Below are 25297 nucleotides of genomic sequence, written 5' to 3' on the forward strand. Positions count from 1 at the left end.
CCAGGTGTCGAGCAGATCAAGGAGCGGCAAAGAAGTGTACGACGACTACAAGTGCAACCTCCGCGACCGCAAGGTCAACTCCCAAAAGTACCTCATCCTCACCCGGCCAGACCAGGGCGCCGCCGCGGCTGCTCACGACAACAAGGACCCCGAGTCATCGGCGCTCGGTGATGTCGATACGGGCCCGCACACACGATCGGGCGCAGTGGCGGAGATCCAGTAGCTATTTATATCATTATGTAGCTCATTAATAGAATTGCGTTTGTCCTGATTTTTGCACGTTCCCGATGTTGATAACCGCCTTGTTTTCAATGAAAACTAATCATTTTACCGTGGTCTTGCCTTTCTGCCAAAAAAAATCAGGTACATGTAAGGTGATTCGGACAATGGAATCGTACAAAAATGTACATGATTCATTTTCGGGCAAGGACCTGATTGTCATGACAAAATCCCATTGACACTATATACATAATGAATGATAATCACAGATTATGCACACGATTTGTGCTCATGATATTCAGGTATGTCCGGGTTCACAGTGTGTCGATCACTGAAGACTGGGAAAACAGTGACTCCACTGAATTATTCGTCCCTGGTCACACGGTCACTGCTAGTGACATCCGTCCAGCATATGCTTTTCGACTCCTCGACAGGTTCACGATAAAGACAGAGCGCCGATTCCAGTTCAAAGATGAAGACCTCCTGGAGCTCGTGGATGCATGGAAGGATCTTGTCGCCCTCAAGCTTAATCCCGACGGCTGGGGCGGATCGGGGATTACTTTAGAAGGACTTTCGAGAGCAGTTGACCGCTGGGACTGTTGGAAGCGTTTGGAGAGGATATACCTGGCGATCGATGCAGAGACGATGACTGTGAAGGAATTTCTCACCCTGCGGCCTCACGGTGTCTCCCCTTTGTCGTCGCTCAGGCAGTACAACTTCGTGCTGGACAGCAAGTTGGGTGAGAACCCTTATCATACAAGCATCTGTCTGGAGCCCTTCAAAGACGTCGCGAGGCGAAATAACCAGTGGTATAGCACATACGTGTGGCGCTGAACGTTATCAGGACATCCAGCAACTTACAACAAGAGGACTAAGATTATTCTTCTGCACTTCAATAGTTCGTACGATTATATCAATATATTACCTTTAAAACGCCTTGTCATCACACATGCCGGAAGCAAACCGCTTTCTGGAAAAATCGCCGTATATTCGGGAGAGGTAATCGTCCTTCATCAACTTCGGAGAGCACATTTGGACGTGGGGACATTCAAGCAGTCGAGTAGTGCAAAGACCTAGTTGTTGTGCCGAAGGATGGTTGGTTAAGATGATGAGTCCCGGCTGTATCACGAAGTAGCGATCCTGAAATCCAATTTCCACAACATACGACACCGACAATGAACGGTGAGTTATGTCATCCTACTAGTAATCGAGTTTGCAGCCAGGTCCTGACCCAGAAGTTCGTCATAGTAACGTAACACCACCCCAATGTCTTTGAGTGTCAAATAATTGTTGCTCGCAAGACCCTGATCAGCACTGTAAGACAAGCTGGCGGAGAATCAATCACCAGTAGTCACGTACCAAAAGCCAAACCCTCAACGCTCTCAATCCCGCAGCTTGGTATATCATATTATAGTTGAGTTTCACGAAGTCCTTGACACCCTTGAGATAATTCGAGATAAAGAGGTTCCTTCAACCAGATAAATCAGTATCTCCAAACAGTTAACAAAACACGATAAACAATTGATACATACCGGTTGAGAAACACCCACCGCAGCCACAGCGCGGCCATGACCTTGTCCTCGTCCCTGATGTCGTCCATCTCGAACAGCTCCTCCTCGCGGTCGATGATCGACCACGACAGGATCCCGTACGGCTCGAGTGAGAGCGTGTTGAGGAGGTCGTACAGCCGCGGCCCGCCTGGGCGGCACGAGTAGTACGCCCGGCCGTCGATCTTCTCGGGGAGATAAGGGTACTTTGCGGCAGGGCCCAGGAGTGCATGGCGCAGACCGCCGTGAGGAGCCTTGGCTCCTGGAGTTGAGCGTTGGGAGGACGGCAGGGAGGAAAATGTTGAGGTTGAGGAGAAGCGGTTATGCGATGAGGTCGTGGTGATGCGAGAGGACCGAGCGAGATCTTCGGCTTTAGGTTTCTTCTCGTCTTCCGGTTCGGCCGATGAGAGAGTGAAGGAGGATAATGTCCCTGTGACCGCCGAAGACTCCGTGTGCGACGAAAGTGAAAGGGTGTCGCGTGCGTTGGACGACAACGTAGTGGATGTAGCTCTAGTAGCCGTGGGTGATGTCAGAGTTATCGAGGTGGGGGTCGCTCTAGTTTCTGGGGAACCCGTAGACACCGATGATAACGTTTCCGATGCACCTTCTTGCTCTTCCACTTTGACAACCCTCAAGGACGGCATAGGTGCTAGCGACATTGCGCGTCTCGTGTTCATTGGCGCCTGCGACAGTCGCACTATTGAGGGGTTTGAAGGCGCTGATATTGGCAATGGAACATCGTTCTGGCCCAGTGGCGGAGTCTGCCTCGGCTCGCCGTGCGAGGAAAGTGACAAGTGGGTGGTAGAGGTAGCACTTGGTCTAGTTCGAGGCTGTTCATCTTGAGGAATAGTTAACGAAAGGACGTTCTGTAGATGTTGAGTGACATCCCATAGATTCATAAAACGAACAATCGAGGCGGACTTACCTGCGGCACGTCCCATCGCACCCCGACTTCCGCATGATCCCACCTATAATGCGCCTCCAGCATCTCCGGATTCGCGAAGCGTCCGTGTATATCGCAGAACTGACAGATCCACTCGTGCAGCCCTATTTTCCACTCGCAGACCACGCCCGATCCAGATCGTGCAAGAAGCTTGTAGACGACAGTCACAGGCCGCGAAGGGAACTCCTTTGTTGTTGTGTCTACCTTGCGAAATTTACACTTGAACTCGAACCCCTGGCGTACGTTCCGCAGGAGGAATGGGAGCGTACACTCTCTCCGAAGACGCATGGGACCTAGGATAAGTGGCTCTAGTGCAAGCATGAGCTCCTCTGGAGGGGCCGGTGGTGCAGTGGCAGTCTGCGGGGATATTTGTAGTGGAAGATTTGGAGATGAAGAGCGTCGCATCGCAGAACCAGCGTCAGCGGCGAACCTCTCATTGGCATCTTCTGAGGACGACGAGGATGACGTTCGAGGCTGGGACGCCAACTCTGATTCGGAAGTATCGCTTGGCGACTCGTCAGATGACGAGGATTCATCTTCAGTGAGAGCATCGCGTGTCTCTAACTTGCGTGCGGCTTTGCGATTTGCTCTAGCAACAAGCGTGAGGCTTTGAGCACACAACGAATACCATGATAACGCGAGATGGGGCGCTCACAATACCGCGTTGAACATCTCCGGGTTCGTCAGCTCGTCTTGCCCACCCCCGACGCGTGCGAGGACCATATCCGCGCCGACGAACTTCCTGTGGTACCGCTCATCAGATGGGACAACGATCGTCCACTCATTCTCCCGCGCCATTTTCCTGCGTCTGGCTGCGGAAGGGAGAGCATCTTCGCTTGGAATGAGTGCTGATACACTGTATGTGAACAGAGGACGGAGTTGATTGGTCTTGGAGGCACGTTGAACACCAGCGTCAGCTTATCATGGAAGGAAGCGAGTAAGAATACACGGATTGGTGCGCAGATGGAGCGGCATGGTAAACTCACGCGGGTTTGGTGGCTGTCCAAAGGCTCCTGTACATCATATACATGATCATATGCACGCGATCAAAGGGGCGACAGGTAACTCACGTCTTCCTTCGCTTCGCGCACCATTATTCGAGGGCGTAGGATGCCCATGAGGACCCGATGTCTTGCGTGCACTCTTGCTTGCAAGCATTGTGGACTTGACTGCAGCCTGGCTTGCCTGCTGTGGCGCGGCAACGGCACCGCCTGGCTGAGCCCGGACCGGTTGGGAGTCGCCATCGTCTTCCGGGACATCAAACACGACGCGTCTGACCATCGATTTGGTCGCACGTTGCGCTGTCATATGACAATGAGACTCATCATGTCACGAAAATTAGCACGAGCAGTAGTTGAATGCGTACGATTGACGGAACCAGATACGGTCTTCCTCGCTCCCGTCTTTGCCATTTGATCCCTGGGTACTGGTGCAACTTGCTCATCATCATCATCGGAGGCTTATGAAAGTATATGTCAGTTGGATATTCAGGGATTCCCATACATAGACTATTACACACCGATGTCCATGCTCGGCGCTGCTGACTTCATCGCAGCTCTTTTCGCATAAAAAAATGTGGGTTTCCGAGCTGGATAAATACGCACATACCAGTTACAGGGGTGTATCAACAATGAAGAATTTGAAGGAGTGAAGAAAGGGTACGCACCGGTGCCTGATCCTGCTACTGTCTTCCTCGCGACCTCTGTTGCACTAGCAGACGGCACTCTCAGTTCTCCATTATCGTTGCCATTTCCAGGTCTTCCGGACGTTTCGCCATCTTCCTCGTCTGTAAACAGCGAGTCGGACACAATCGGCGCGCTCTTCCTAGCTGCCTGAGTGGCAAACCGTACTCGTGGGACCACGACCGCGTTTTCCTCTCCATCGTCGTCGTCATCCTCATTGTTCCTGATCGTATTATCAGGTTGTCGCACAGGCATCCGAACTGACTTCACAGCGGTGGTCTTCGCCGCCACCCTTTTGCGTGGCGGAGCAGAGCTCGAGGGCATGGCGGACTCTATCGCAAACCTAGTCGACCCTGCTGCCACGACGCCTTCCTCGCCATCAACATTGCGACCATCTTCACCCCTAGATCCGGACGCGTCTAAGCCATGGTCGTTATCAGTGTCCAAGTCTGGCCGCGCTACAGTGGCGGTCTTGCGCGCGCTTTTCGCCGCGAAACTGAAGTGCCCACGCAGAGGTGCCCGTGGTGGCGGAGGTCTGTCGCTCATCAGTGATTTGCTGTTAGTCACGATTAGGATGGGATTGGAAGGAAGGAAGAAGAGGTGGCTTACTTGAATGTGCATGCATCGCGAGGGCGCCGCCATGTGGCTATCTGTAGGTGTTAACTTAGGCAGAGCTTCTGATTCCCACAGGTAACCTGTTTAATGGACGAGATATCACATGATTCTTCGTACCCCGATTCATTCTCCGAGCGTCGAGTCTCCCGTTTAAGTAGAACATTTAGACTCCGACTCATTGTGAGGGCTGATATTCCTGTTGCTGCTCGATTGACTACATATACCTCGTTCGACGCGTTTGCTTCTTGCTTTCTCCTGAATTTACTTTCGGCCATATTAAATGACCCATTAAACGCTATCAGATGTTCCGTCACATGTCGTAGATTTTTTGGATCGATTTTGATAATGAAAAACTTACTCGCCAATGTGCAAGACTTTGTGGCAGGAGTGGGAGGGGAAGGAGGTTTGCTAGGCACTTGGCAAGCGGCCGGTTTCGTTGAGGTCTTTTCTTAGGTGACGGTTCAACTTACTGTAGTAAATGAGGAGGAGGCGGATGAGCTGTGAGTCTCGGGATGCGGTTGACGTCCAGGCCATGGCGGGTACGGGAGTATGCTTGAAAGCAATTTGGAACCTGAACGTTGAACTTGGAGGCACGAAGCGTGAAAGCTTCGGGAAATCCCTCTGTCTGAGGGACATTGGTATTAAGGTGGAAGTACCTATCAGACTCAACAGATCGTAGTGATGCTACACTTTCCAAGCGTCCAAAATCATACAGGGTTTCTGTCGCCAGAATAGGCTCTGAATACTATTTCCTAATCCCTGGAACCGGATTGTCTAACACTGTGGGCTTCTTATAAGTAGCTGCACAGATAGCTACGGTATACAAGACATGCCTAGGCCTTGCTTCGGCGTTAACCGTTTTATGCTATATTTATATGCGGCACTACACACGGTGAACAGCCAGTTGCGAAGCACGGAAAGAGATCCCAGCAATTATAGCAAAATAACGAGGCCAGTAGGCTATAGCGAGAAAGACAAGACCATCGGTTAGGCTGAAAGCACCAGAAACAAAGCGGCGACAGTATGATAGCTATTCCAGAAACAATTGACGATACGGGAATAAGGTGTTGAAATAATGATGGTGGGGAAGCGAAAGTTGAGATATTGACGCTGGTGCCACCACCAGCGCTATTTATAAGGGCACGAAGAACATTTTGAAAGCCGAGGGTCCCACTGACGCCAAGCAGACGTACTCAACAGCATTCGAACAAAGAGGATCTCGATTGATTGAAATGCTAAGACAGCTTACAAACTGGGAAGCTGCGAGCTTACGCATCAACACACTTGTAAGGCGGCTCAGCGTAGAACTCGGGCGGACCCAACCTACCCGCGTCCAAAATACGAGTCAAACAAGATTAAACAAATAACGGTAAGAAGTTGTTAAGATGGTTACTTGTACAGAGAATGGAAGGCTAGGGCTGATGGAAGCAAAAAAAAACTCATAGAAGCTTCGTCTTTATCCCATAGAACTCGTAGCTTACAGCTGGTCGCATTCCGATAGACCAGACCCCACCGCGTACAGGAATTGTCGGATCAAGTTGACGACATGGAGTCAACTCCATAAGCACTGCCAGCCTGATCGTCACAGGTTTGTATCTCTCGCTCCATCATGGGTGATGCATTGATGCCGCACAGTAGTAGAACCCTGCTCGCAATAGAATTTCACCGCCTTGCAGATACATAGATATGGTGGATTTTCTTTCTGGTTAACTGAGAACTGAAATTTGATAGCTAAAATGACGCGATGGCATGTACGGCGCGAGGATAGAGTAGCTTGATCACCTATGTTTATTGATTCATACTATCTTTTATTCGGCTCCACAGACCGAACTGTGGTGGGATCAGCACGTAGTGAGCAGCTAGCTGTAACCTCGACATCCGCGCAGTTTCTAGAAAACGGCGTTGTAAGGCACATTGGGTGTGATATAAACATGACAGCTTGGGATTCTTCTTCGAGGAAAACGGGTTAGAAGCCCGCGTGGCTGTCCATTCTGGTGTATCACCAATCTTGCTATTTCATTGAATTTCCGAGGACTAGGAAGGCGTCATGTGGGGGAAACGGGGAAAAGAAAAGTGGGGGGTCGAGATAGGTACACCAGCCGAGTGGTATGCTCCGCCACTCAGATCCATTGTTGCTATAGTAGCGCTGATCGCTTTCTCCTCATCATGCGACATCCCCGTGTTTGCTATTATAATACCCCAGCTAGCGTTGTCAGCTTTGCGCCATGATTGACACGGACACCTCCCATCCAGATCTGCCATCTCAATTACGAGGTCCACAATGAGATCTTGCTTTTTCGGAGCGAGAACTTCACCGATGGATCATACACTTGCAGGTTGGAAAAGGGAAAGTAGATTTGCATTTTAGCAAAGCTCCCGCTTCTAAATGCAGGGACACGTTTTAAACTTCGCAACTTGGAGGCAGATCGGGCTGGAGGTATTAATATCGAGTAGCGGAGCATATTACTCCACTGGCGTACTTCGCTGCAGGTGTTTACCCGCGTCTGTTACGAGGTCTTCTCTCCCCAAATATGGCTAAAGACAGCTAGGAACAGCGGAATAGAATTCAAGATCAACACTGATAAGGTGTGCAGACTAATCCAGGCAATGAGTCTAGGGGACTCACGCTGGGGTATTTTTAGTGATTTATGGCAGCACTATGGATGTAGAGTTGTATTTTAAGACCTAACGTTCAGTCTTTCACTACAAGGCTGCTGTAATCTTGTGCACCATGAGCGTACGGTGCGAGCGTTGTGGACCACCAACGGGATGCAGGCCTCTCAGCAACTGGGAAGCAGGTACATCAGATGTCCTGTCAGACCCCAAATCGACTGTGGGGCGGATGGTTTTACATGAAATCCAAGAAGCCGAGGACGGCGTTGTGGCCGTGACGGATCGTCTTGAAGCTTGCATGATCGGAGGAGAGGACGGCGCATCCAATGATTTGGCTCAGGGAAGAGAATCTGCGGCCACTTGAACGTCGCCGCGTTATACGCACTCAGTGTCCGAACACAGCAAGCAGTGGGAGCAGGCGACTCTAAGGATTAACAAACGTCTGGCTCTGCGTGCACTTCGGGCACAAATTACGAGAGGGTATAGTACAAAGGAGGGAGTCTTTTGATTATGTCTCACTCCACATGGCATACCCGAGGCTCGCCGTGTTAGTACTCTCCATAGCCTCGGGTCAGGGCCCAAGTAAGATCAACTTCGGTGAGGAATACCTCTGTCTCGAATCTCGGCCATGCGTGCCTTTCCTTGAATGTTCCGTTTCTTGTCATCCTCATGGCTGGTGGACGGACAACAATGCAGCGGACAAGCCCTTTAAAAATAGCCTACGTAGAATAGATAGTTTCGTCGACTTCCTCTGACCTTACAAAGGGTTGCTCAAAGTCACCGCTCACCTCGAACTAATATTCTCAATGGCTTCCCTCAATCAGCAGGTGCGTTGACGAATGGTAATTTTGTTCATGCTAACTGCTGGGTAGTTCTTCTGGCTGTGTGTCAAGTGTGATAAGAGGTACAGCACTAGGCGGAACGCTTTAGAACACAGCTGCGTTGAGTAGGGATTTGACTCATCCACGATGTCCTCCTGCTCACATCACCTCTTCTTGCAGTCAGCCCGAAGATAGGCTCTTCTGCCTGAAAAACGGCTGCGATTTTTCTTGCTGGCAGCAAAGGGTCATGCGCCGTCACTGTGAACACGAACACAACATCAAGCCTGCAAATAAAGCAATACATTGGGAAGATCGAGAGCGTAAGTGGACATCCATTGTGTATTGAGATGGTTTGCGACTACTTTGTCTCCAACAGCCGAGCACATGAGGCTGTTAAGGGAAGAGAGAGTTCGGCCCATTGACGCAGAGAGATTCCCTTTGATTAACTTCACGGTAAGTGAATCGCCACGAAATGTCGAACCTTCCTGAACCTGCGTTTCTAGCTCTATGATTTAGAAGTTTTCACGTCTCAAGTAGATTCCGATGAAGCTGACGAGTGAACTAGGGTAAACCTGCTCTTAAAGAAATGGCATGGGTGTCGGCGTGATGGGATAGGGTGAAAACAAGGGTGAAAACAAGGGTGAAAACAAGGGACAGAATTGACTCACTTTTTGTTACACTCCGTTTACTTTTCTTTTCGTATTCGTCTGAACATCTACTAATATCAGCAACTGGACACTACTAGCAGATTCTATTTCGTTCTATCTGTTTCTTTTGTAACATCTTTGACTCCTTATGAGTCACAACGGCTTGATTACGAACCATGAGTCCTTACGACTCATAGTCTCGGTAGCGACTCATTTTCGGCTCCTTATTTGTATGGCGTCACTTAATAAGCTGTCTGGTCACTTTAGGCAAACATCGCCACAGCCACGAGCTTACCGCCGCGCCGCGCCATGTTTCTCAGACACTCCTTCCTGGGGAAGAGGCTCAACAGAGAAGAGGTCTGGCACGAGTAGACGTCAACAGTCGAGTCAAACGAGTCTGCTAGAATGAATCTTTGTCATCCCAGTGACAAACTCATGAAACTCACAAGCTGACCAAAGTGAATTGCAACCCGCAACATAATTTATTCAAAATCGCGTCATGTCGTGTCGTTAACGATAATAACCAAATGATAGTGATAGTGAATATCTGTAGCTCTTATTAAGGGATTCACGTATATCTACCGCGCGAGATCGGACACGTTCACAGCAAGCGCGAGTGCGCATCCGTGTTCTCATTAAGCGGAAGGTTGAAGATCCAGCGGTTGAACATGTCCTGTAGACGCAAGTGGATTAGCTTCTCCCAACGACCATGTAGCCAAATGGATGCTCACCAGTCCGGCCTCGGGCTGGTCAAACGGAACCATATGTCTATATTCCAGAAATTAGCCCATCAAGCGCTCTACGATATGGAACGGAAATGAGAACGCACCCAGCCTCATGGATAGTCACAAACGTGACATTGCCAGCGCCAGAAGCGCCCGCAGTGCGCACAGTGCCCGCTTTGGTGCCCGAGCGGAGCGTCGTCCACGGCTCATTCACTGCCTTGCCGAACTCGTCTTTAAATACCGAGTCCATGTCGGTCAACCAGCGCTCGTTGCCCATGTAGTTGCACATCATGTCTTCAAGAAAAACAAGGGAAAGAAAGAAAAGAAAGAAAGAAAATCACGTCAGCCCTTTCCTCCTTCATCAGACAACACAACAAATAAAACGCACCAGCATTGCCAGCATAAATCAACAACCTCACACCGTCGTTAACAAGGTCCGTGAGCAGCGCAGGCGTGTAGTGCATACTGTCGCCCTGCATGAGGAACGCCTGGTTGACGTTCATGTTGCACGACTCAAACGTCCGCGACGGGTCCACGCCAAGCGCCTGCTTCACCTCCGCCTGGTTCATCCAGGTCTCGATCCAACCCAACTGCTGGTAGCACAGCGGGCCGTCGCGCTCACGGTCGCACGTGCGGCGTGCGTCGTACGGGTTCAGACCGGACTCTAAGAAGGACATTGCACATTAGCAATCGGGCCTTTGCATATTTGGTTGCTGTGAAAATGCAAGGGAAAGGAGACGCACGCTGGACAGGCGCATACAGCTGACTGTTGCAGTACAGTGCGGCGGGCACACACGTGAAGCGCGAGTTGTAGTCGCGGCACGCCTTGATGAGCCTTTGGCACGTCGGGACCTTGCTCCTCAGCGCCTGGCACTGCGCACCCTCGGGGTCGTCGTAGATCGGGTAGGGGCCCTCGCACAAATAGTCAGGCATCGACGCCATCTGCACGTAGTTGTCCGTCATCCCGTTCCCAATCAACAGCGACTCGAGGTTGATCTTGCTCAGGCCCGGCGCGGGCGCGAAGCCCTGGCTGAACAGCTTCTTGTTCTCGCTGTGGATCGCATGCGCGATGTTGGGCGCGAACGTGCCTCCGTAGGATTCGGTGGCGACATGGAACGGCAGCGCGGCGTACTGCGGGAAGCGCGAGAGGAAGAGCTGCATGAACGCGTGCACGTCGATGCCCGCGTCCTCCGAGTTGTTGACGCTCTCCCCGTTGTCTGTGTACGAGAAGCCGACGTCGACGGGCTGGTCGAGGAAGACCATGTTCGCGTGCGTATTCCAGCTGTGCTCGTTCACCGTCGTGTTCTTGCCTTCATCGGCGATGGCGCACGGGCCGAGTTCCATAAGCAGGCCGGTCGAGGAGCTACAGCCCGGGCCACCGTTGAGCCACATGACGAGCGGGGCGGTCTCGGGGGAGACGCGGGATTCAAAGAACCTTTTGGAATTGTGTAAGTCACTTGAGTCGAGCTGGAGATAAGGAACGCACCAGAAGAAAAGGTGCTTCGAGTCGGAGATATCCAAGTACCCAGAGTACTGCTTCACCGAGGCGTCGCAGAGCGTTGGCTCAGTGACCCTGAGCTTGTAGTTCTTGAAGTGCGGGTGCTGCACGAGCTCGTCTAAGGGGCACAACCAGACACTTGTCAACACCCGCCTCTTCACACCAAAGAGACGCGATTACTCACAAGTGACACCGTTCTGGTGCACGAACTCCTTTCCGGCCTCACTCCACTTATGAACCATCTCCTTGCCCGTCTTCTTGCCCTCCTGAACCCACTTGTCGATAGTGCCAGAGGAGTGCTTGAGCGCCTTGTCGCCGGCATGGAGGAGGTGGTCGAACTGACCCTGAAGGGCATTGTCGAGGACGACCTGGCCGCCTGGGGCAGCGAGGACGGTGCTGAGATATACGAGGGGGAGGAGGGCAGCGACCTTCATGGTGGTTGGGAGTGAGGAGCTGTGACCGCCTTAGAGACGCGTGCGTCACTGCTGTCACTCCACCGCGTACATCCTAATCGAGCAACTGCTACTTTGCACGCCACAACGCGAGTCCAGATTTAAAGTGAGAGGGTAATACAATTGTCGTTAGAATAATGCTAGTAATGGTGTGTCTGCCACTATGTATCTACAGTAATGCAAGAGAAAGAAAACATGATTCACAAAACAAGACAAAAGAAGAATGAAACTCTACAAAGCCAATCACATCTACATGCAGCTCCCGATCACGAACATCAATCAACCCATAGCCAATCTCGCTCAGTCCTTCCAGAGCTGGCGGCAAGCGCTTCACGAGTACGGAAGCTCATCGCTCCCACCTGCATTCGCATCCGCAGACGCGTCTCCTCGACCTCCTCCTCCAGGTCCACCACCACCACCGCCGCCACGAGGACCTCTCCCTCCGCCGCCGCCGCCACCCTCACCAGGCGGCTTACCCAGACCCAGCGGCGCCGGAGGCCTCGCAGGCAAACTTGCAGGAGGCACAGGCCCGCCTCCAGGTCCGTTAGGTCCATTCGGTCCATTCGGCCCATTACCATACCCAAACCCAGACGGCTGATGCCCGCCCCGCTCCCATCTCCCGTTCTGCGGCGGCCCGCCCATCATCCCCGGCACACCGCCGGCCGGACCTCGAGGCGGATGCCGCCCACCACCGCCACCCGGACCTTGCGGCGGCGGAGGCCCGCCGTACCCCCCAAATCCTCCGTATGCGCCTCCGCCTCCGCCACCGCCGTTGTACCCGCCTCCTCGTCCACCCCGCCCACCAGGCCCACTGGGCGGCCCATACGGATTCATATGTCCATGCGCTCTCGATCCTTGCCCAGGCGCACCACCCATCGGCCCCGGACCGTTCATATGCATCGGAGGACCATGTCCCGGCGGCGGCGCGCCATAAAATCCACCATGCCCATGCCCAGGTCCAGGTCCATGCCCATACGCATGCTGCTGCTGCTGCTGCTGCTGCTGCGCATACCCTGGCGGCGGACCTCGATGATGTTGAGGATGCATCGGCGGCATCGGACCACCTGGCCCACCCATCGGCCCACCCATGGGCATCGGCCCGCCGCCCATCTGCATCTGCATCTGAACCTGCATCTGCATTTGCATTTGCATAGGCGCCATCGGCATCGGGCCCGGCGGAAAATGGCGGAACTGCCCGTCGTTCATCGGCACCGGCGGCATGTGCCCCAGGTTCGGCTGCGGAGGGGGCATAGGGCGCCGGCTGCGCTTCGTGAACTCGTGCGAGGCTTCGTACGAGGGCAATCTACGGTAAAGAAAAAAGAGAAAAAGAAAGAAAAGTTAGATGATGAAAAGAAGGAGAGCATGCCAGGCAACATACGTCTTGGGATCTGCAGGGAGCGGGTCGCTCCAAAAGTAATCGTGGTCGAGCGCCTGTGCAGCCGTAATCCGTTCGCGCGGGTTGCACGTCAGGAGCTTGTCCAGCAAATCGCACGTATCCGGGCCAATCCTTAAAAAAACCTATCAGCCCACCCTCCATAAACACCATGCAAAATGCAAAAACACCCACGACTCATACGCCGTCCTCAGCCTCTTCCCATACGTCGTATTAAACCTCTTCACCCCCTCGCACCCCGGCAACTCATCATAGTTCGGCCACGTATGCTGATTCGGCGTCCCGCACAGCTGCCAGATCTTCTCGAGCTGGTCCACGTCCGACGTCCCCGGCAGAATCGGCCGCCGCATAAACATCTCGCCCAGCACACACCCGATCCCCCAGATGTCCACCTCCCCGCCGTACTGCCGCGCGCCGAGCAGCAGCTCCGGCGGCCGGTACCACCGCGTCACGACGCAGTTGGTGTATTTGCGCCCGCTGCTGCTGCTGCTGCTGCCGTCTTTGGATGGGGACGAGCCGGGGCCGGAGCCGTGCTCCATGGGCGTGTATACGCGCGCGAGACCGAAGTCGCCGATGCGCAGAGCCCCGGTGTTGGAGATGAGCAGGTTGGCTGCTTTCATGTCGCGGTGGAGAATATGGTTCTGTGTGCATTTGTTTGAGTATTGCTAGCGTAAAGATGTGACATACTGCAAGAGGGCTGGGTTTACCTGATGCATATACGCCGTGCCCTCGAGCAGCTGCTTCATGTACAGCTTGATATGACTCGGCTGGAGCTTGACGCGTTCGTTCTCGAGCAGACCCGCAAGGTCGTGGTCCATATACGGAAACACCATGTACACCGAGAGCGGATCCTTCGCGTTGCCTAAATCCCGAGTAGGTCGCGGTAAGCCTGTCCAGAAAGGACGGGAAGAAAAACAGGTACGCACTCCGCACGACGAACATATCCAAAATCTCCACGATACACTCATGCTTGAGCGCCTTCAGGATCTTAATCTCGCGCAGCGCCGTAACAGGCATACCCTCCTTCTCATTGTGCATCAATATACGCTTCAGCGCGACCTGCCGGTCCGTCTTGCGGTGGAACGCCTTGTGCACCTCTCTGCAGAGTGCAAAGACCGGACGCTTTGATCAGCCACCCGTATCCGCTCACGCCGCCACACCATACAGCGCAGAAGCTGAGACGGTGAGAAAATAACGCACCCGAACGTCCCCTCTCCCAGCTTGGTCGTCAGCACATAATCGTTCTGCTGTCCGCAGCCCTTGAACACGCGTCCGTACGCCTCTTCTTCCTGTTTCGGCGTTCGTGTAACGGCGGCGCGCTTGCGCACCACCTGCGCTTGAGGCTTTGCATCCGTGTCCTTGCCCTTGTCTTTGGCAGAGGCAGCAACACTCGGATCCTGCGCTGCGTCCTTTACACCGGCATCACCCTTCTTCGGATCGGGAAGCGCCATCGACGGAGGCGTGTGGATGTCCTTGGGTGCGGGCGGGGGTGGTGGGCGTTGCCACGATTGCTTGCTATACGGGAGCGGCGGTCGAGTTCTAAGTTGAGTACAAGACAAGGTGTATTAGCAAGTCTCGACGCATGCACGATGCGTATGAACTCACTGGTTCGGCGCAAGTCTAGCATCAGGCGGCGGCATAGGTGGCGGAGCATCCGGTGGCGGCGGAGGCGGCACATCGAGAAGGTCAACCGGTGGCGGCAGTAAAGGCTCTGCTGGCGGTGAAGTCCCGCCTGTTCGCGGAGACGCCGAACGCGGAGGCAGCGATGGAGTCCGTGGGCCCTTGCGTGAATGTGGCGAGCGAGACTGTCTTGAGTGCCGCGAGGTGTACGAGCGTGCGGGAGACGCAGGCTTGTACGCGGGCGGCGACATAGGCCTGTAGGAGCCTACGTCCGTCCGCTTGTCTCGTCCTCTCTCTCTATCCCTTTCCCTGTCTCTGTCCCGCTCCCGGTTTCTGTCCCGGTCTCGATTCCGATCCCATGATACCCGACGCCGATCCCGGTCATTTCTGTCATAAGCATCATAATGCCCTCGCGAGGAGTGGGGCGACGCAGGTTCCTGGGGCCGATAAAACCTATCATCATTCGGTGGTCGCCGGTCTCGATCCCGATCGCGGTCCCGGTCTCTGTCTCTGTCTCTATCCCAGCCCCGTCGCCCATCGCCTCCAGGCCGCCAGCTGTCGCCCCTGCTGTGGTCCCGCGGGGGATAGTCGCGCGGCCACCACCCGTCATTGCCATTCGCCGCACCATTGTCCTCTCCACGCATTACCGCATCATGATTGCGGTCGAGGCTGTAGTCTCTCCTTGGCGGGGAAAAGTTGGCCGCATCCGTGGGCACGGGGGAGAATCCCAGGCGGAGGGGCGGTCGGCCGGCAGGAGCAGGAACAGGAGCGGTTGAAGAAGCCCCGGCGGGGACATATGAACGCTCGGGTGCCTCGGGAGAGCGACGCCGGCCGGCGTAGGGGCCTGGGCTCAGAGGACGGCCGCGTGTATCTGCGTCTCCGTGCCGATCGGCGCTTACGTTTGGCGAGCGAGGCCTGTAGTGGTCGCCTTGGCGGGAGCGTGGCGGCGGGGAGGGGGAGAGGGGACGGACGGGAAGATGGCGTTTGTGGCTGTGAGACGAAGGAGAGGGCGTGGAGCGGGATGCGCCATTACCTGGCGGAAGAGAAGGGGAGCGGCGGCGCTGGTCGAACGAGGGGCGGGAGCTAGTGGCGTTGTTGTAGTTGTCGTCGGGCCTGTAGCTGTCCATGCGCCTGCTGGTTGGCCATGCCGGTTTACTTCGCGATGAATTTGATTGCCATGACGGGCGCTGGTCCTCGACTCGCCCCCCAATGCGCTTGAGCAAGCTGTTGGTGTCATTCTCCGGACGCTCGTAGATGACAGGTGGCGGCTTGTCCTCAGCTGGGGGTGGCGGCGAAGGAGCCTGTTCCAGCAGAGAGGCCGACGTCGAGACCGACACAGTAGGCGGCTTGCCAGAGTCTATCGTCTTTTTCTTGAAGGGGAATGCGACAAGTTTCTTGGGCTTGCGGTCTTGCTGTAGGGGTGGTGCTGCGGCACTGGGACCTGCATAACTGCTCGACGATGGGTCGTCTAGCTCGCCTTCCTCTGGGGAGTGCGATGCATGCTTCTTGGCGGGTCGTTCGCCAATGTCTGTTGTAGCTGCACGCTTGATGGGGGTTGAGACCATCGTCGAGCACGACGTCCAAAGTGTCCCCAGGCCTTACAAAAGTGTGCTTGAAGTTCACTTATGTAAGCACCTCTTTGGGACACTTCCGTTCCGCAATGGCGGTGCACTCCGTTGCCTCGTCAGATACCTCTCTCGCCTCCACCTGCATGTATGCGACCCCGCGTACACCATCCTTCAACCCTCTGACACTCTTTTTTTGACTCACTCACAAAAAATTCTCCCGAAAAAAACTCACCAACGCATGCTGCGACCTCTCTCACTCCTCGTGAAACTACAACTCAGGCTGCTTGCAGGCTGCACTTTGAACCCATGCCTCACGGCGTTATGCGGAGTGACTAGCGCTGTATGCCAGCATATTGGACTGTTGCTTGATTGTGACAATCAGCGGCGTCTAAACACTCACGGGTCGAACTGGCTGCAACCAATCCATCTCTGTTCATGCTTGATCTCAACTATGTTCCCGTTTTGTTCTCAAAGACGCGCTTTCTTCCAGCTAAGCCTTGATCGGTAGCCTCTGGACTCGACGCGCCTGATCGCGGTGCATTCTGGTGCCTAGCTATAGGACATGATGCTGGCCACTAACGCATCGAGCGCCCTCGAGCGCTGATGCCAACAAGCGTGTATATTTGTCAACTCAACAACGGACACACATGTGATATCTAGTTGCCTCTATTGCCTCTTTCAGCGCAGTACAATACGGAAACTGTTGGCCACCACGTCTACAATCATACCAACGCCCGAAACTGGACCACCCTCTACTGGAACCCCCACATCAACTATGAACGACACTCGCATTGACGTTGTAGCCCTTGGCGCAGGTGCCTCCTTTCCTTGCCTTTTTGTGCATGCAGTATGCTAACGAACATGGACTACACGCACAGGTGTAATCGGCCTCACGACCGCAGTCGTCCTGCAAGAAACGCGGCGGTACAACGTCACCATCGTCGCCGAGACCTTCCCCACCGACCCCAAGAACGCGCGCTACGCGAGCGGCTGGGCTGGCGCGCACTTCCTCAGCCAGGCGATGAAGAGCAAGGAGCAGAAACCGCGCCGCTCTTCTCGCGCTTCACGCAGACGGAGTACAGAGACCACGAGCTGAAAGCGCACTGGCTCGAGGAGATGCCCGACGTAAGTTAGCCTATCCTGCACACCTCTCATCCATTAAAATACAAAGAATACTAACCAATCTATGACCAGTTCGAATACCAAACCCACACCCACACCCCTTCCTCCCTCCCCAAAAGCATCCTCACCGCCTACTCCTTCACAACCCTCTCTATCCACCCGACGCCGTACCTCGCCTACCTCCAGTCCCGCTTCCTCGCCGCGGGCGGAAAGCTCGTCCGCGGCACCGTGCAGCATCTCGCACAGCTCGCAGAGGGCGGTGCGCAGGCGTTCGAGTCTCTCCCCGCTGGGTACGCCCCATCCCAGTCCCATACCCAGGCCCAAGATGGACGTGAGAGACCGCATGCGATTATCGCATGCCCAGGTCTCGGCGCACGCTCGATCGGCGGCATCGAGGATAAAAGCGTAGCGCCGATGCGCGGACAGACGGTGCTCCTGCGTGCGCCGTGGCTCAAGCATGGCTGCGGGTTCAGGGAGAAGGTAGGGCGCTACACGTACGTGGTGCCGAGGCCGGATGGGACTGTGAGTGATCCCCCCTATCTCCTCCACTTTCTAGGTGTCATTACGCGAGGGTCGTTTGGTTTTTCGTTTGATTTCAACGCGGAATGTACTTGTTGCTGGCATATTCCTCCAAGTCTCTCACCATCTTCCTTTATGTGCTTCTACGACGTGTTAACAACCAGTCACGTTAATGCGTAACGTAGGTCCTCGTCGGCTGTGCAACCAGTTCAAACTCGAACGACTGGTACCACCTCCCGCGCCCCCACACGACACACGAGATCCTTCAACGAGCGCTCGCGCTCGTCCCTGACCTCGCACCACCACCACCTACAGGTGCCTTCTCCTCCTCCCATGCAAACATATCTCCAAGAGAGCAGCGCTGACACTCTCACCATAGAAAAAAGTGACACATCCAATCCAACACCCACACCAACAGACCGACACCCCCTAATCCTCGAGACAGGCTGCGGCCTCAGCCCCGCCCGTGGCGGCTCGCGCGCCGAGGTCGAGTGGATCCCCGCCGGACCCCGACCAAGCAGTACAGGAACCGAAGCTGCTACCAAAGAAGAGCAGACGCGGATCCCGGTGGTGTTTAATTACGGGTGAGCCTTTTCGCGTGCCCTTTTCATCCCACTATGTGTGTGTATGGGTCTTTGAGAGCCGGGCTAATATCGGTGCCACCCGGGATTCTTCTCGTTTCTTATCTGTCTCGTGCTCGTGTCGTCTTACTGTACTGTGTTCGCAGGCACGCGGGTTATGGGTTCAGCACGTCCTGGGGGAGCGCGAATCTCGCGCTGAGGATGCTCGACGAGGCGTTGGCGGTGGGGTCGCCTCCGCCCAGTTAGGGAGGATGGGAGATGAATTAATGAAGTCGAATGCGACGGGGACGGGTACATGCATGAATGCGACGATGTCGGTGTTTCAGACTTCGACAAACGAGGTGGATTAGTTGCATGGATGGATGGGATGGATGGGATGGATGGGGTATGCGTGAACAACAGCAAAAGGTATGGATGGGTGTGCATTAACAAAGGCGATGACGTCCGTTCGTCTCGATCGCGCGACATAAACCGAGATCCCGCATGAGAGCATGTATGTATGAATACAGAAGTGTAAGCTATGGCATAATGATATAGCTTCAGGCGAGCAGAACAGGGCGACTGCGAGAGGAAGAAAACACGATGAACCAGCATAAAGAAGAAAGCCAGAGAAGAAAACACATTATGGACACCGATAACGACAACACAGACATCATAAACCGACCATCTAGGCCCAACGGAGGAAAGAGAATAGGAGAAAAAGAGCCGCTTAGATACCGATAAAAAAGCGTATACCCGGACCTCACAATAACAACAACGATCCATCAGAATCCGAAGGAAAGGATTCACCAGTACCCCGCCGGTGGCCACGTCGCAGAGCCAGTGTACGGACTCGCCACCCACGGCGAGCCAGGCGCCGGGACCTGCACCGGCGGCGCAGCAGGCGAGTGCCACGGGCTCTGCCACGGGCTCTGAAACGGCGTCTGATACGGGCTCTGGAACGGCGACGCGTACGGCGAGTGCAGCGGCGACATCGGCGAGCCCAGCGTGGGCACCATCCCTGGCGCCGGAGGGCTGCCCATCATCATCGGCGGTGCCGCCCCGTACGGGCTGCTGCCGACGCTCGGCGAGTACATCACGGGCGGCGGCGGGTCGAAGTGCCGCGGCTTGGGGAGGTCGACGCGCGCGGCGCGGTCGTCTGGGCGTTGCCCGGAGAGGGCGGGGTTGGGCGACCACCATGAGGAGGGGTCGGCGAGGAGGGCGGCTTTTTTGGATGCCTCTTTTGCGGCGGCGCGGGCTTCGCGCTCTTCGCGACGGCGCTTGCGCCGGGCCTCGCGTTCTTCCTCATCCAACGGGGAGGGGGCGGGGCGGTCGTGGGCGGGGGCGGGGTCCACGTCCATGGGCTCTGCAGCTCGCGGGGTGGAAGTGTAGACGGGAGCGGCAGAGGGAGAGAGATCGGCAGCAGCAGGAGGGGGTGTGGTGGAGCTAGATGCTTCTGCGGCAGACGGGGATTCCTCGCGGGGCGGAGGTGGGGGCGACTTGAGCTTGCGAGACTTGCGTTTCTCCTTCAAGACTTTCTCTTTCTGCTGCCAGGCCTCTTCCTTGGACCACTTGGATTCTAATTAGAGGTCGCGTGCTCAGTAAAACGGTACCACAGGGGAGATGATCAGGTCAGACGGACCAACAGGAGGGATGACCTGATATGTGATGGTCCCAGGCTCCTTGGTCTTGGAGAAAGAGACATTCTTAGAGGTGCTGTCTCGTCGTCCTAGCGGCATGCGGGCGTGTTATCAGGGGTGAGGTTGAGGTGGGTTTGATAAGATAGCGTCGAAAAGTTGACGAGTGGAGAGGGGGGAGAGGTGGAGGGGACGATGATAGAACAGGGGGGAAGGCGGAGCAGACGGAAATTTATAGGAGCATGGCCGCTGGCTCCGCACTTTTGTATGTGCTCCTGCGCATCTGACACCTGTGGGCGTCTGTACCGAACAGCCCTGGGAATCTCATTCTGGGAAATTATCAACGTCATCTCATCTTTGTTCTCCCTCGCTCCGTCGTTCCTTAGGAACCCCGCGCGTTCGATGTGACCACCATTCGCATGATAGAGACTCGACTCTCCCTGACTCTGTCTGGGCTCACCCACCGTCATCCACTGCTGTACAGTATTACCGGAGGCGTTCCCCTGACTCGATCAAGCCATCTCAGGCCGCGATGAGAGAAAGATTACACCAAACCCAAAATCGGGAAACTCACACCTCGACGCATCCCGGGACGAGGACGAACTCGGCGAGTCGGGGAGGTGGGGCCTTTCACCCGACCCACGTGGCGGCCTCATGTTTTCGGCAACGCCCGACCCACTCAACAATCAATCCGCGCCTCGAGGCTGCAAGCATGGCTACTTGCTTACAGTCACACATACCGGTGTTGTTTCAGACTACCGCGGCGACAATCCTTTTCATTTATTCTTCTTCCGTCTTCATTCTTCATTCTCCATCAGCTGCGGCGCTCGTCTTTTTGTCGGATCTCCGAAGTCTCTACAGCAAGCTGTGCCCGCCTGCTGGAAGAAGCACGCTTGCCTGATCGATTAACGTTTCTACGTCTCCCATGGCTGTTGTCAATGTCTCATTTCCTCTGGGCGTCTATCTCTCACTCCGGACGGAGCTGAAAAGAAGCGCTGCCAAGCAGAGTACACTAGCTCTCAGGGTTTTGCGTTACTTGTTTAGGGTCAGGTTTACAGCTTCATCCTGATCGTATTCTCTCCCGGATCCACGTCCAGCCAGCTTGGTCTGGAATATCCTCCCCCGTTTCTGCGTGTATCCGCATCTCACATCCAGTCCTGGCACAGGCGCACAAGTACCGCAAGGACATCGACTGGACATGGCCTATTGTCACGACAGACACATGGATTGCATACAACAAAAACACAGGTATCAAAAATGGGTATCATAGGGACCGACAACACACACAACCAGTAAGTCGCATAGCCTTGACATATACCGCAAACCATGAATGAGAGTCCATACACATCCTCGCTTTCATTAATGTTCATCAGCCACCTCAGTAAGCAAGCCCCGCCGCACCCCCTCCCCACGCCGGCGTACCGTAGTCGCCCACCCACGGCCCACGTAGCACCGGAACGGGGCGGAACGGGAACGGCGAGTGGATGTACGCAGGCGCGGCGGCGTACGAGGCGGGCGAGCCGAGTGTGTATGCGTTTGCGGCCTGTGCACAGGGCGTGTAGGGCGCTCGGGGCGTGTAGGGCGTCTGAGGCGTATACGCATATGGTGTTTGTGGCGCGTATGGAGAGCGGTACGGGTGCGTGTACGGCGACAATCCAGGATGGTGGGGCGGATCAGGCGTGCGCGGGTTGGGCGCTTGCTCGCGCGGAGCGGGCCACTTGTTCGGCGCGCAGCAGAACGCGGGGTTGGGCGACCACCACTGGCCGTGGGTCGACCTTGCGGGTGTGGCGTGTGTGCGCTGTTGGGGTGCTGGATTCGGCACTGGTGCTGGAGCTGCCATTGTTTGATTTGCATAGATGCGCTGTTCTGGCTGGTGCGTCGTCTCGTGCCCTGTACGATCGTCAGCGTGACCAGAGACCCGGAGAACGTTAGAATGCCGGACCTGTAGCAGGTGCCTTGGGCCGCCCACCGTCCTCCAGCCTCGTACGCCGAGGCGTCTTCTTCCCCCGCCTCCCCCTGCTTTCCTTCGTCGTCCCCAGATTCCCCTGCTGAGCAAAATGCACATGCGGCGACCTTGACCTCGCCTCCGCCGTCTTCTTCTCCGAGCTCTGCTTCATCCCTTTCCGCTTATCCGACGCCTCGCGCTCGGGCGCGCGCGTGAACACCCACGTCTCCGCGTTCAGATACTCCGCGAGATCCGCACGCGTCGCGCGGCGCACCGTGCGCGTGACGATGCGGTTCGGGTCGCGCGCTGTGGGCGCGTGCTCGTGCAGGATGAGCGGCCGCCCGAGGTACGGTGTGAGGTCCGCGACGGTTGCGCGCGGGAGGCGGGCTGTCGTGTGCCCGGGGAGGGTGAAGCTCGTGCTGTTGGGGGAGGGTGGCGAGGCGTGAGCTGGTGTGGGTGTCGGGAGGGCGGGTGCACTGTCTTTGGGGCGGTTGGTGGGCTTGGTCTTGGGTTTAGTCGTGGACTTCCGGTGCTTGGATGTGGCGGGCTAGGAGGGACACGAGGAGTGTCGGGCGTAAGTATCGCGATGGACAGGCTTGAACGACTGTGGGACCTTTGCTGCTGCGTTTGCTCCGACGCGGGACGAGGAGGGGACGAGACCAGCGCCTGGCATGTCGGTGACTGCGTCCTCTTCAGTGTATGGGCGGGGCGGACGAGATGGATCCTACGCGGCGCGGCGCAAAAGCTAGTAGTAGTGCGGGCTGCCAATTTATCGCCTTCGGCCAGTGCCTGTTGAGATACCATAGAGGGCGCAGTCGGTTAATCTGGGAGGCTGTCGTGTCAAAGGCCGCCCAGTCCTCGATATCTAAATATGTAGCTGGGAAGGAGAGCAGGAGAGAAGGTACAGTATACCAATCGTCTGAATACGAAGCGCCTCCCAACCCTTATCCCTGACTCCTGTGGCAGGAAAGCGGGTCAGATGAGCGGGCTTCCTCGCGCGTTTAGATGAGCGCAGCTCGCGCAAGTGGTCACGGTGCGGGGATCCCAGCCAACAGCGTAGCAGCGCTTGCTTCTATGAGGAGCGGAGGCAAAGAGCATCTACAGAACAAGACGATTTTGGGACGACCCGAAGCCAGGCACTTGACCTGAGAGCCTCATAAAGAACGGTCACCCAGGAACACAGAGATAGGGGCGGCCCGACGCGTCAATATGAGCACCGCCACTGTGTTATATGGCAGCAATCGCACAGCCACCCCCTAAAACCAGTCACTGTAATATTTGGCGTCGACTTTGCAGGGAGGCTAAAGCTGGCAAGCCTGGGTAAACTTCGCGCTCTTATCAGTACGTCCAACTCTTGATAAATCGTCTTCCGAGATCGAACACACCGCTCAATGGTGCACTTCAGGGATCCCAATGAAGCACGCAAAGACGTCATCGTCATCGGCGCAGGTCACTTTTCTCCCTCCTTCCCTCCTGCATCCGATCATTCCAGCAAGCTGACGCATCGCGCTGTTGTGTACGCTTAACAGGCGTTATCGGGCTGACGAGCGCGATCCGGCTGCAGGAGACGGGCCAGTACAGCGTGAGCATCGTCGCGGAGACGTTCCCGACGGACCCGAAGAGCATACGCTACACGAGCCACTGGGCGGGCGCGCACCACGTCAGCCATGCGATGGGCGATATGAGGCAGCGAGGTTAGTGGCCGTTGTTCAATGAGCGGGACATGGGATGGTGTTGACTGAGATGACGAAGCGATTGACAAGGAGACCTTTGATGTTTTTTGGGAGCTCTCGAAGCCCGGGGCGCCGACAGAGGGGTTGTTCGTGCGGCACACGCAGACGGAGTACCGCGAAGATGATCTCGGACCTGAGAAGGCGTATTGGTTGGAGAATATGCCCGAGGTATGCACAGTGCTTGGTCCACCTTGGATGTCTCTTGCCTCGCTATACGCGATCCTCATCGTCCTTGGCCTCGCGCAGTTCAAATACCTCACCGATCTCCCCTTCGACCGTGTCAAAACCGCCTACTCCTTCCGCACGCTCACGATAAACACACCCGCCTACCTCGCCTATCTTCAGTCCCGCTTCATCGCAGCCGGGGGAAAGACCGTGCGCGCCTCGATTAACCACATATCGCAGGTCCTCGAGGGCGGCAGGCACGCGTTCGCCGTCTCCCCATACACATACTCCAACTCCCTCTCGATCGTGAATAGGCCGAGGCCACCGCACGCGGTGATCGCGTGCCCTGGTATCGGGGCGCGCACCCTCGGCGGTATCATGGACGAGAAGGTGTTCCCCGTGCGCGGGCAGACACTGCTGCTCAAGGCGCCGTGGCTCGATTACGGGCGGACGATGACTGAGGAAGATGGGACGTACACGTACGTGATGCCTCGACCGGGCGGGCTGGTGGGTGCCTCTTTTTAATCATATACCAGTACTCTCATTGGGCACCACAGGCGTTAGTCGGCGGTACGCGTGAAGCCAACGACTGGTACCCCATCCCGAGAGAAGAGACCTCCCAGGCCATTCTCCAGCGCGCATACGCTCTGGTGCCCGACCTGGCTGAACCGGGGGCGCGCTATAAGTCCCATCTTCCGCCTTTACCGTCACCCAAGCCCGGTAGTACGTAGTGATTCCTCGAATCGCATGTCGAGTTATACTGAACAACGTCCTATCTTTCAGGAGAGCTTCCTGTTCCAGAGGGCGAAGAAGCCATACCCCTCTCCATGCTCGAGATGAATACCCTGGAGGCAGGCTGTGGACTCCGTCCCGCGCGCGAGGGCGGCGTGAGATTGGAAGTCGAATGGCACTCTGCTGGCAAGCAGAAGGACGTGAAGATTCCGGTCGTCTATAACTACGGGTGAGTGGTGGCAGAAAATATACTGTAACACGAAGCGACGTTGCTGAGCATCCTTCGGCGGGTAGACACTCTGGATACGGTTTCATTGCGTCTTGGGGAAGCGCGTCATACGCCCTGAAGTTGCTTGAGGATGCTTTGACGCAAGGTTCTCCGCAAGATATCAAAGGGAAAGGTAAGAGCGCGGAGCACAGGACGGTGGATGGAAGCATCGGAGGGAATTAAATTTTGTAGTAGAGGTACAGATGCGGATAGCAAGCCATTTGACATAAATGTATCAGTAAATGTAACAATATCATATAGGTTGTGACGACC

At 55.5% G+C, this 25297-nt stretch overlaps 7 protein-coding genes across 7 annotated transcripts; 3 read left to right on the forward strand and 4 right to left on the reverse strand.

The window, feature by feature from the left end:
* Positions 1 to 1245: 1245 nt before the first annotated feature.
* On the reverse strand, positions 1246 to 5540 carry CONPUDRAFT_168086 (uncharacterized protein; the record flags this gene model as incomplete). Its single annotated transcript, XM_007774325.1, has 13 exons — positions 1246 to 1523; positions 1579 to 1687; positions 1752 to 2632; positions 2692 to 3298; positions 3365 to 3626; positions 3696 to 3722; positions 3780 to 4010; positions 4076 to 4168; positions 4229 to 4297; positions 4376 to 4614; positions 4657 to 4947; positions 5001 to 5037; positions 5477 to 5540. The coding sequence occupies 13 exons, from the start codon at positions 5538 to 5540 to the stop codon at positions 1407 to 1409; spliced, it is 3027 nt and encodes a 1008-aa protein (XP_007772515.1). The 3' UTR covers positions 1246 to 1406.
* Positions 5541 to 8061: 2521 nt separating this feature from the next.
* CONPUDRAFT_139147 (uncharacterized protein) lies at positions 8062 to 9193 on the forward strand. The gene is made up of 6 exons (XM_007774326.1): positions 8062 to 8338; positions 8408 to 8446; positions 8492 to 8565; positions 8621 to 8760; positions 8817 to 8893; positions 8944 to 9193. Exons 1-6 carry the CDS (start codon positions 8144 to 8146, stop codon positions 8998 to 9000), a joined length of 582 nt encoding a protein of 193 aa, XP_007772516.1. The 5' UTR covers positions 8062 to 8143; the 3' UTR covers positions 9001 to 9193.
* A 100-nt stretch (positions 9194 to 9293) lies between these two features.
* On the reverse strand, positions 9294 to 11736 carry CONPUDRAFT_109529 (peptidase S10 serine carboxypeptidase). Its single transcript, XM_007774327.1, has 9 exons — positions 11495 to 11736; positions 11299 to 11428; positions 10556 to 11247; positions 10201 to 10476; positions 9917 to 10106; positions 9819 to 9855; positions 9542 to 9760; positions 9383 to 9484; positions 9294 to 9337 (listed from the first exon to the last, which is right to left on the reverse strand). The coding sequence occupies exons 1-7, from the start codon at positions 11550 to 11552 to the stop codon at positions 9689 to 9691; spliced, it is 1455 nt and encodes a 484-aa protein (XP_007772517.1). The 5' UTR covers positions 11553 to 11736; the 3' UTR covers positions 9294 to 9337; positions 9383 to 9484; positions 9542 to 9688.
* A 111-nt stretch (positions 11737 to 11847) lies between these two features.
* CONPUDRAFT_109531 (Pkinase-domain-containing protein) lies at positions 11848 to 16329 on the reverse strand. Its single transcript, XM_007774328.1, has 7 exons — positions 14761 to 16329; positions 14356 to 14694; positions 14082 to 14254; positions 13863 to 14017; positions 13330 to 13796; positions 13141 to 13269; positions 11848 to 13065 (listed from the first exon to the last, which is right to left on the reverse strand). The coding sequence occupies exons 1-7, from the start codon at positions 15900 to 15902 to the stop codon at positions 12093 to 12095; spliced, it is 3378 nt and encodes a 1125-aa protein (XP_007772518.1). The 5' UTR covers positions 15903 to 16329; the 3' UTR covers positions 11848 to 12092.
* An 875-nt stretch (positions 16330 to 17204) lies between these two features.
* On the forward strand, positions 17205 to 20313 carry CONPUDRAFT_146163 (DAO-domain-containing protein; the record flags this gene model as incomplete). Its single annotated transcript, XM_007774329.1, has 6 exons — positions 17205 to 17468; positions 17538 to 17987; positions 18170 to 18299; positions 18364 to 18568; positions 18712 to 20123; positions 20187 to 20313. The coding sequence occupies 5 exons, from the start codon at positions 17205 to 17207 to the stop codon at positions 18809 to 18811; spliced, it is 1149 nt and encodes a 382-aa protein (XP_007772519.1). The 3' UTR covers positions 18812 to 20123; positions 20187 to 20313.
* Positions 20314 to 21440: 1127 nt separating this feature from the next.
* CONPUDRAFT_139150 (uncharacterized protein) lies at positions 21441 to 22448 on the reverse strand. Its single transcript, XM_007774330.1, has 2 exons — positions 22124 to 22448; positions 21441 to 22071 (listed from the first exon to the last, which is right to left on the reverse strand). Exons 1-2 carry the CDS (start codon positions 22296 to 22298, stop codon positions 21560 to 21562), a joined length of 687 nt encoding a protein of 228 aa, XP_007772520.1. The 5' UTR covers positions 22299 to 22448; the 3' UTR covers positions 21441 to 21559.
* Positions 22449 to 23474: 1026 nt separating this feature from the next.
* CONPUDRAFT_129240 (nucleotide-binding domain-containing protein) lies at positions 23475 to 25296 on the forward strand. Its single transcript, XM_007774331.1, has 7 exons — positions 23475 to 23575; positions 23656 to 23820; positions 23879 to 24027; positions 24106 to 24531; positions 24582 to 24747; positions 24808 to 24985; positions 25051 to 25296. Exons 1-7 carry the CDS (start codon positions 23518 to 23520, stop codon positions 25205 to 25207), a joined length of 1299 nt encoding a protein of 432 aa, XP_007772521.1. The 5' UTR covers positions 23475 to 23517; the 3' UTR covers positions 25208 to 25296.
* Position 25297: the final 1 nt, after the last annotated feature.

Source organism: Coniophora puteana, assembly GCF_000271625.1.
Source record: "Coniophora puteana RWD-64-598 SS2 unplaced genomic scaffold CONPUscaffold_12, whole genome shotgun sequence".
NCBI classification, from domain to species: Eukaryota; Fungi; Basidiomycota; class Agaricomycetes; order Boletales; family Coniophoraceae; genus Coniophora; species Coniophora puteana.

What these genes read in the sequence shown, in the direction of transcription:
- CONPUDRAFT_139147 (XM_007774326.1), top strand. Translation starts at nt 8,144, where the DNA reads ATGGCATACCCGAGGCTCGCCGTGTTAGTACTCTCCATAGCCTCGGGT. An exon ending in TTAGAACACAGCTGCGTTGA is followed by an intron (nt 8,566 to 8,620) that starts GTAGGGATTTGA and finishes CTCTTCTTGCAG; the next exon opens with TCAGCCCGAAGATAGGCTCT. An exon ending in TCCCTTTGATTAACTTCACG is followed by an intron (nt 8,894 to 8,943) that starts GTAAGTGAATCG and finishes CTGCGTTTCTAG; the next exon opens with CTCTATGATTTAGAAGTTTT.
- CONPUDRAFT_109529 (XM_007774327.1), bottom strand. Translation starts at nt 11,552, where the DNA reads ATGGTTCATAAGTGGAGTGAGGCCGGAAAGGAGTTCGTGCACCAGAAC. An exon ending in TCGAAGCACCTTTTCTTCTG is followed by an intron (nt 11,248 to 11,298) that starts GTGCGTTCCTTA and finishes CAATTCCAAAAG; the next exon opens with GTTCTTTGAATCCCGCGTCT. An exon ending in GATTTATGCTGGCAATGCTG is followed by an intron (nt 10,107 to 10,200) that starts GTGCGTTTTATT and finishes TTTTTCTTGAAG; the next exon opens with ACATGATGTGCAACTACATG.
- CONPUDRAFT_109531 (XM_007774328.1), bottom strand. Translation starts at nt 15,902, where the DNA reads ATGGACAGCTACAGGCCCGACGACAACTACAACAACGCCACTAGCTCC. An exon ending in GGATATGTTCGTCGTGCGGA is followed by an intron (nt 14,018 to 14,081) that starts GTGCGTACCTGT and finishes CTCGGGATTTAG; the next exon opens with GCAACGCGAAGGATCCGCTC. An exon ending in CTCCCTGCAGATCCCAAGAC is followed by an intron (nt 13,066 to 13,140) that starts GTATGTTGCCTG and finishes TCTTTACCGTAG; the next exon opens with ATTGCCCTCGTACGAAGCCT.
- CONPUDRAFT_139150 (XM_007774330.1), bottom strand. Translation starts at nt 22,298, where the DNA reads ATGAAGCAGAGCTCGGAGAAGAAGACGGCGGAGGCGAGGTCAAGGTCG. An exon ending in GCCCAAGGCACCTGCTACAG is followed by an intron (nt 22,072 to 22,123) that starts GTCCGGCATTCT and finishes ACGATCGTACAG; the next exon opens with GGCACGAGACGACGCACCAG.
- CONPUDRAFT_129240 (XM_007774331.1), top strand. Translation starts at nt 23,518, where the DNA reads ATGGTGCACTTCAGGGATCCCAATGAAGCACGCAAAGACGTCATCGTC. An exon ending in GGGCGATATGAGGCAGCGAG is followed by an intron (nt 23,821 to 23,878) that starts GTTAGTGGCCGT and finishes GAGATGACGAAG; the next exon opens with CGATTGACAAGGAGACCTTT. An exon ending in CCGGTCGTCTATAACTACGG is followed by an intron (nt 24,986 to 25,050) that starts GTGAGTGGTGGC and finishes TTCGGCGGGTAG; the next exon opens with ACACTCTGGATACGGTTTCA.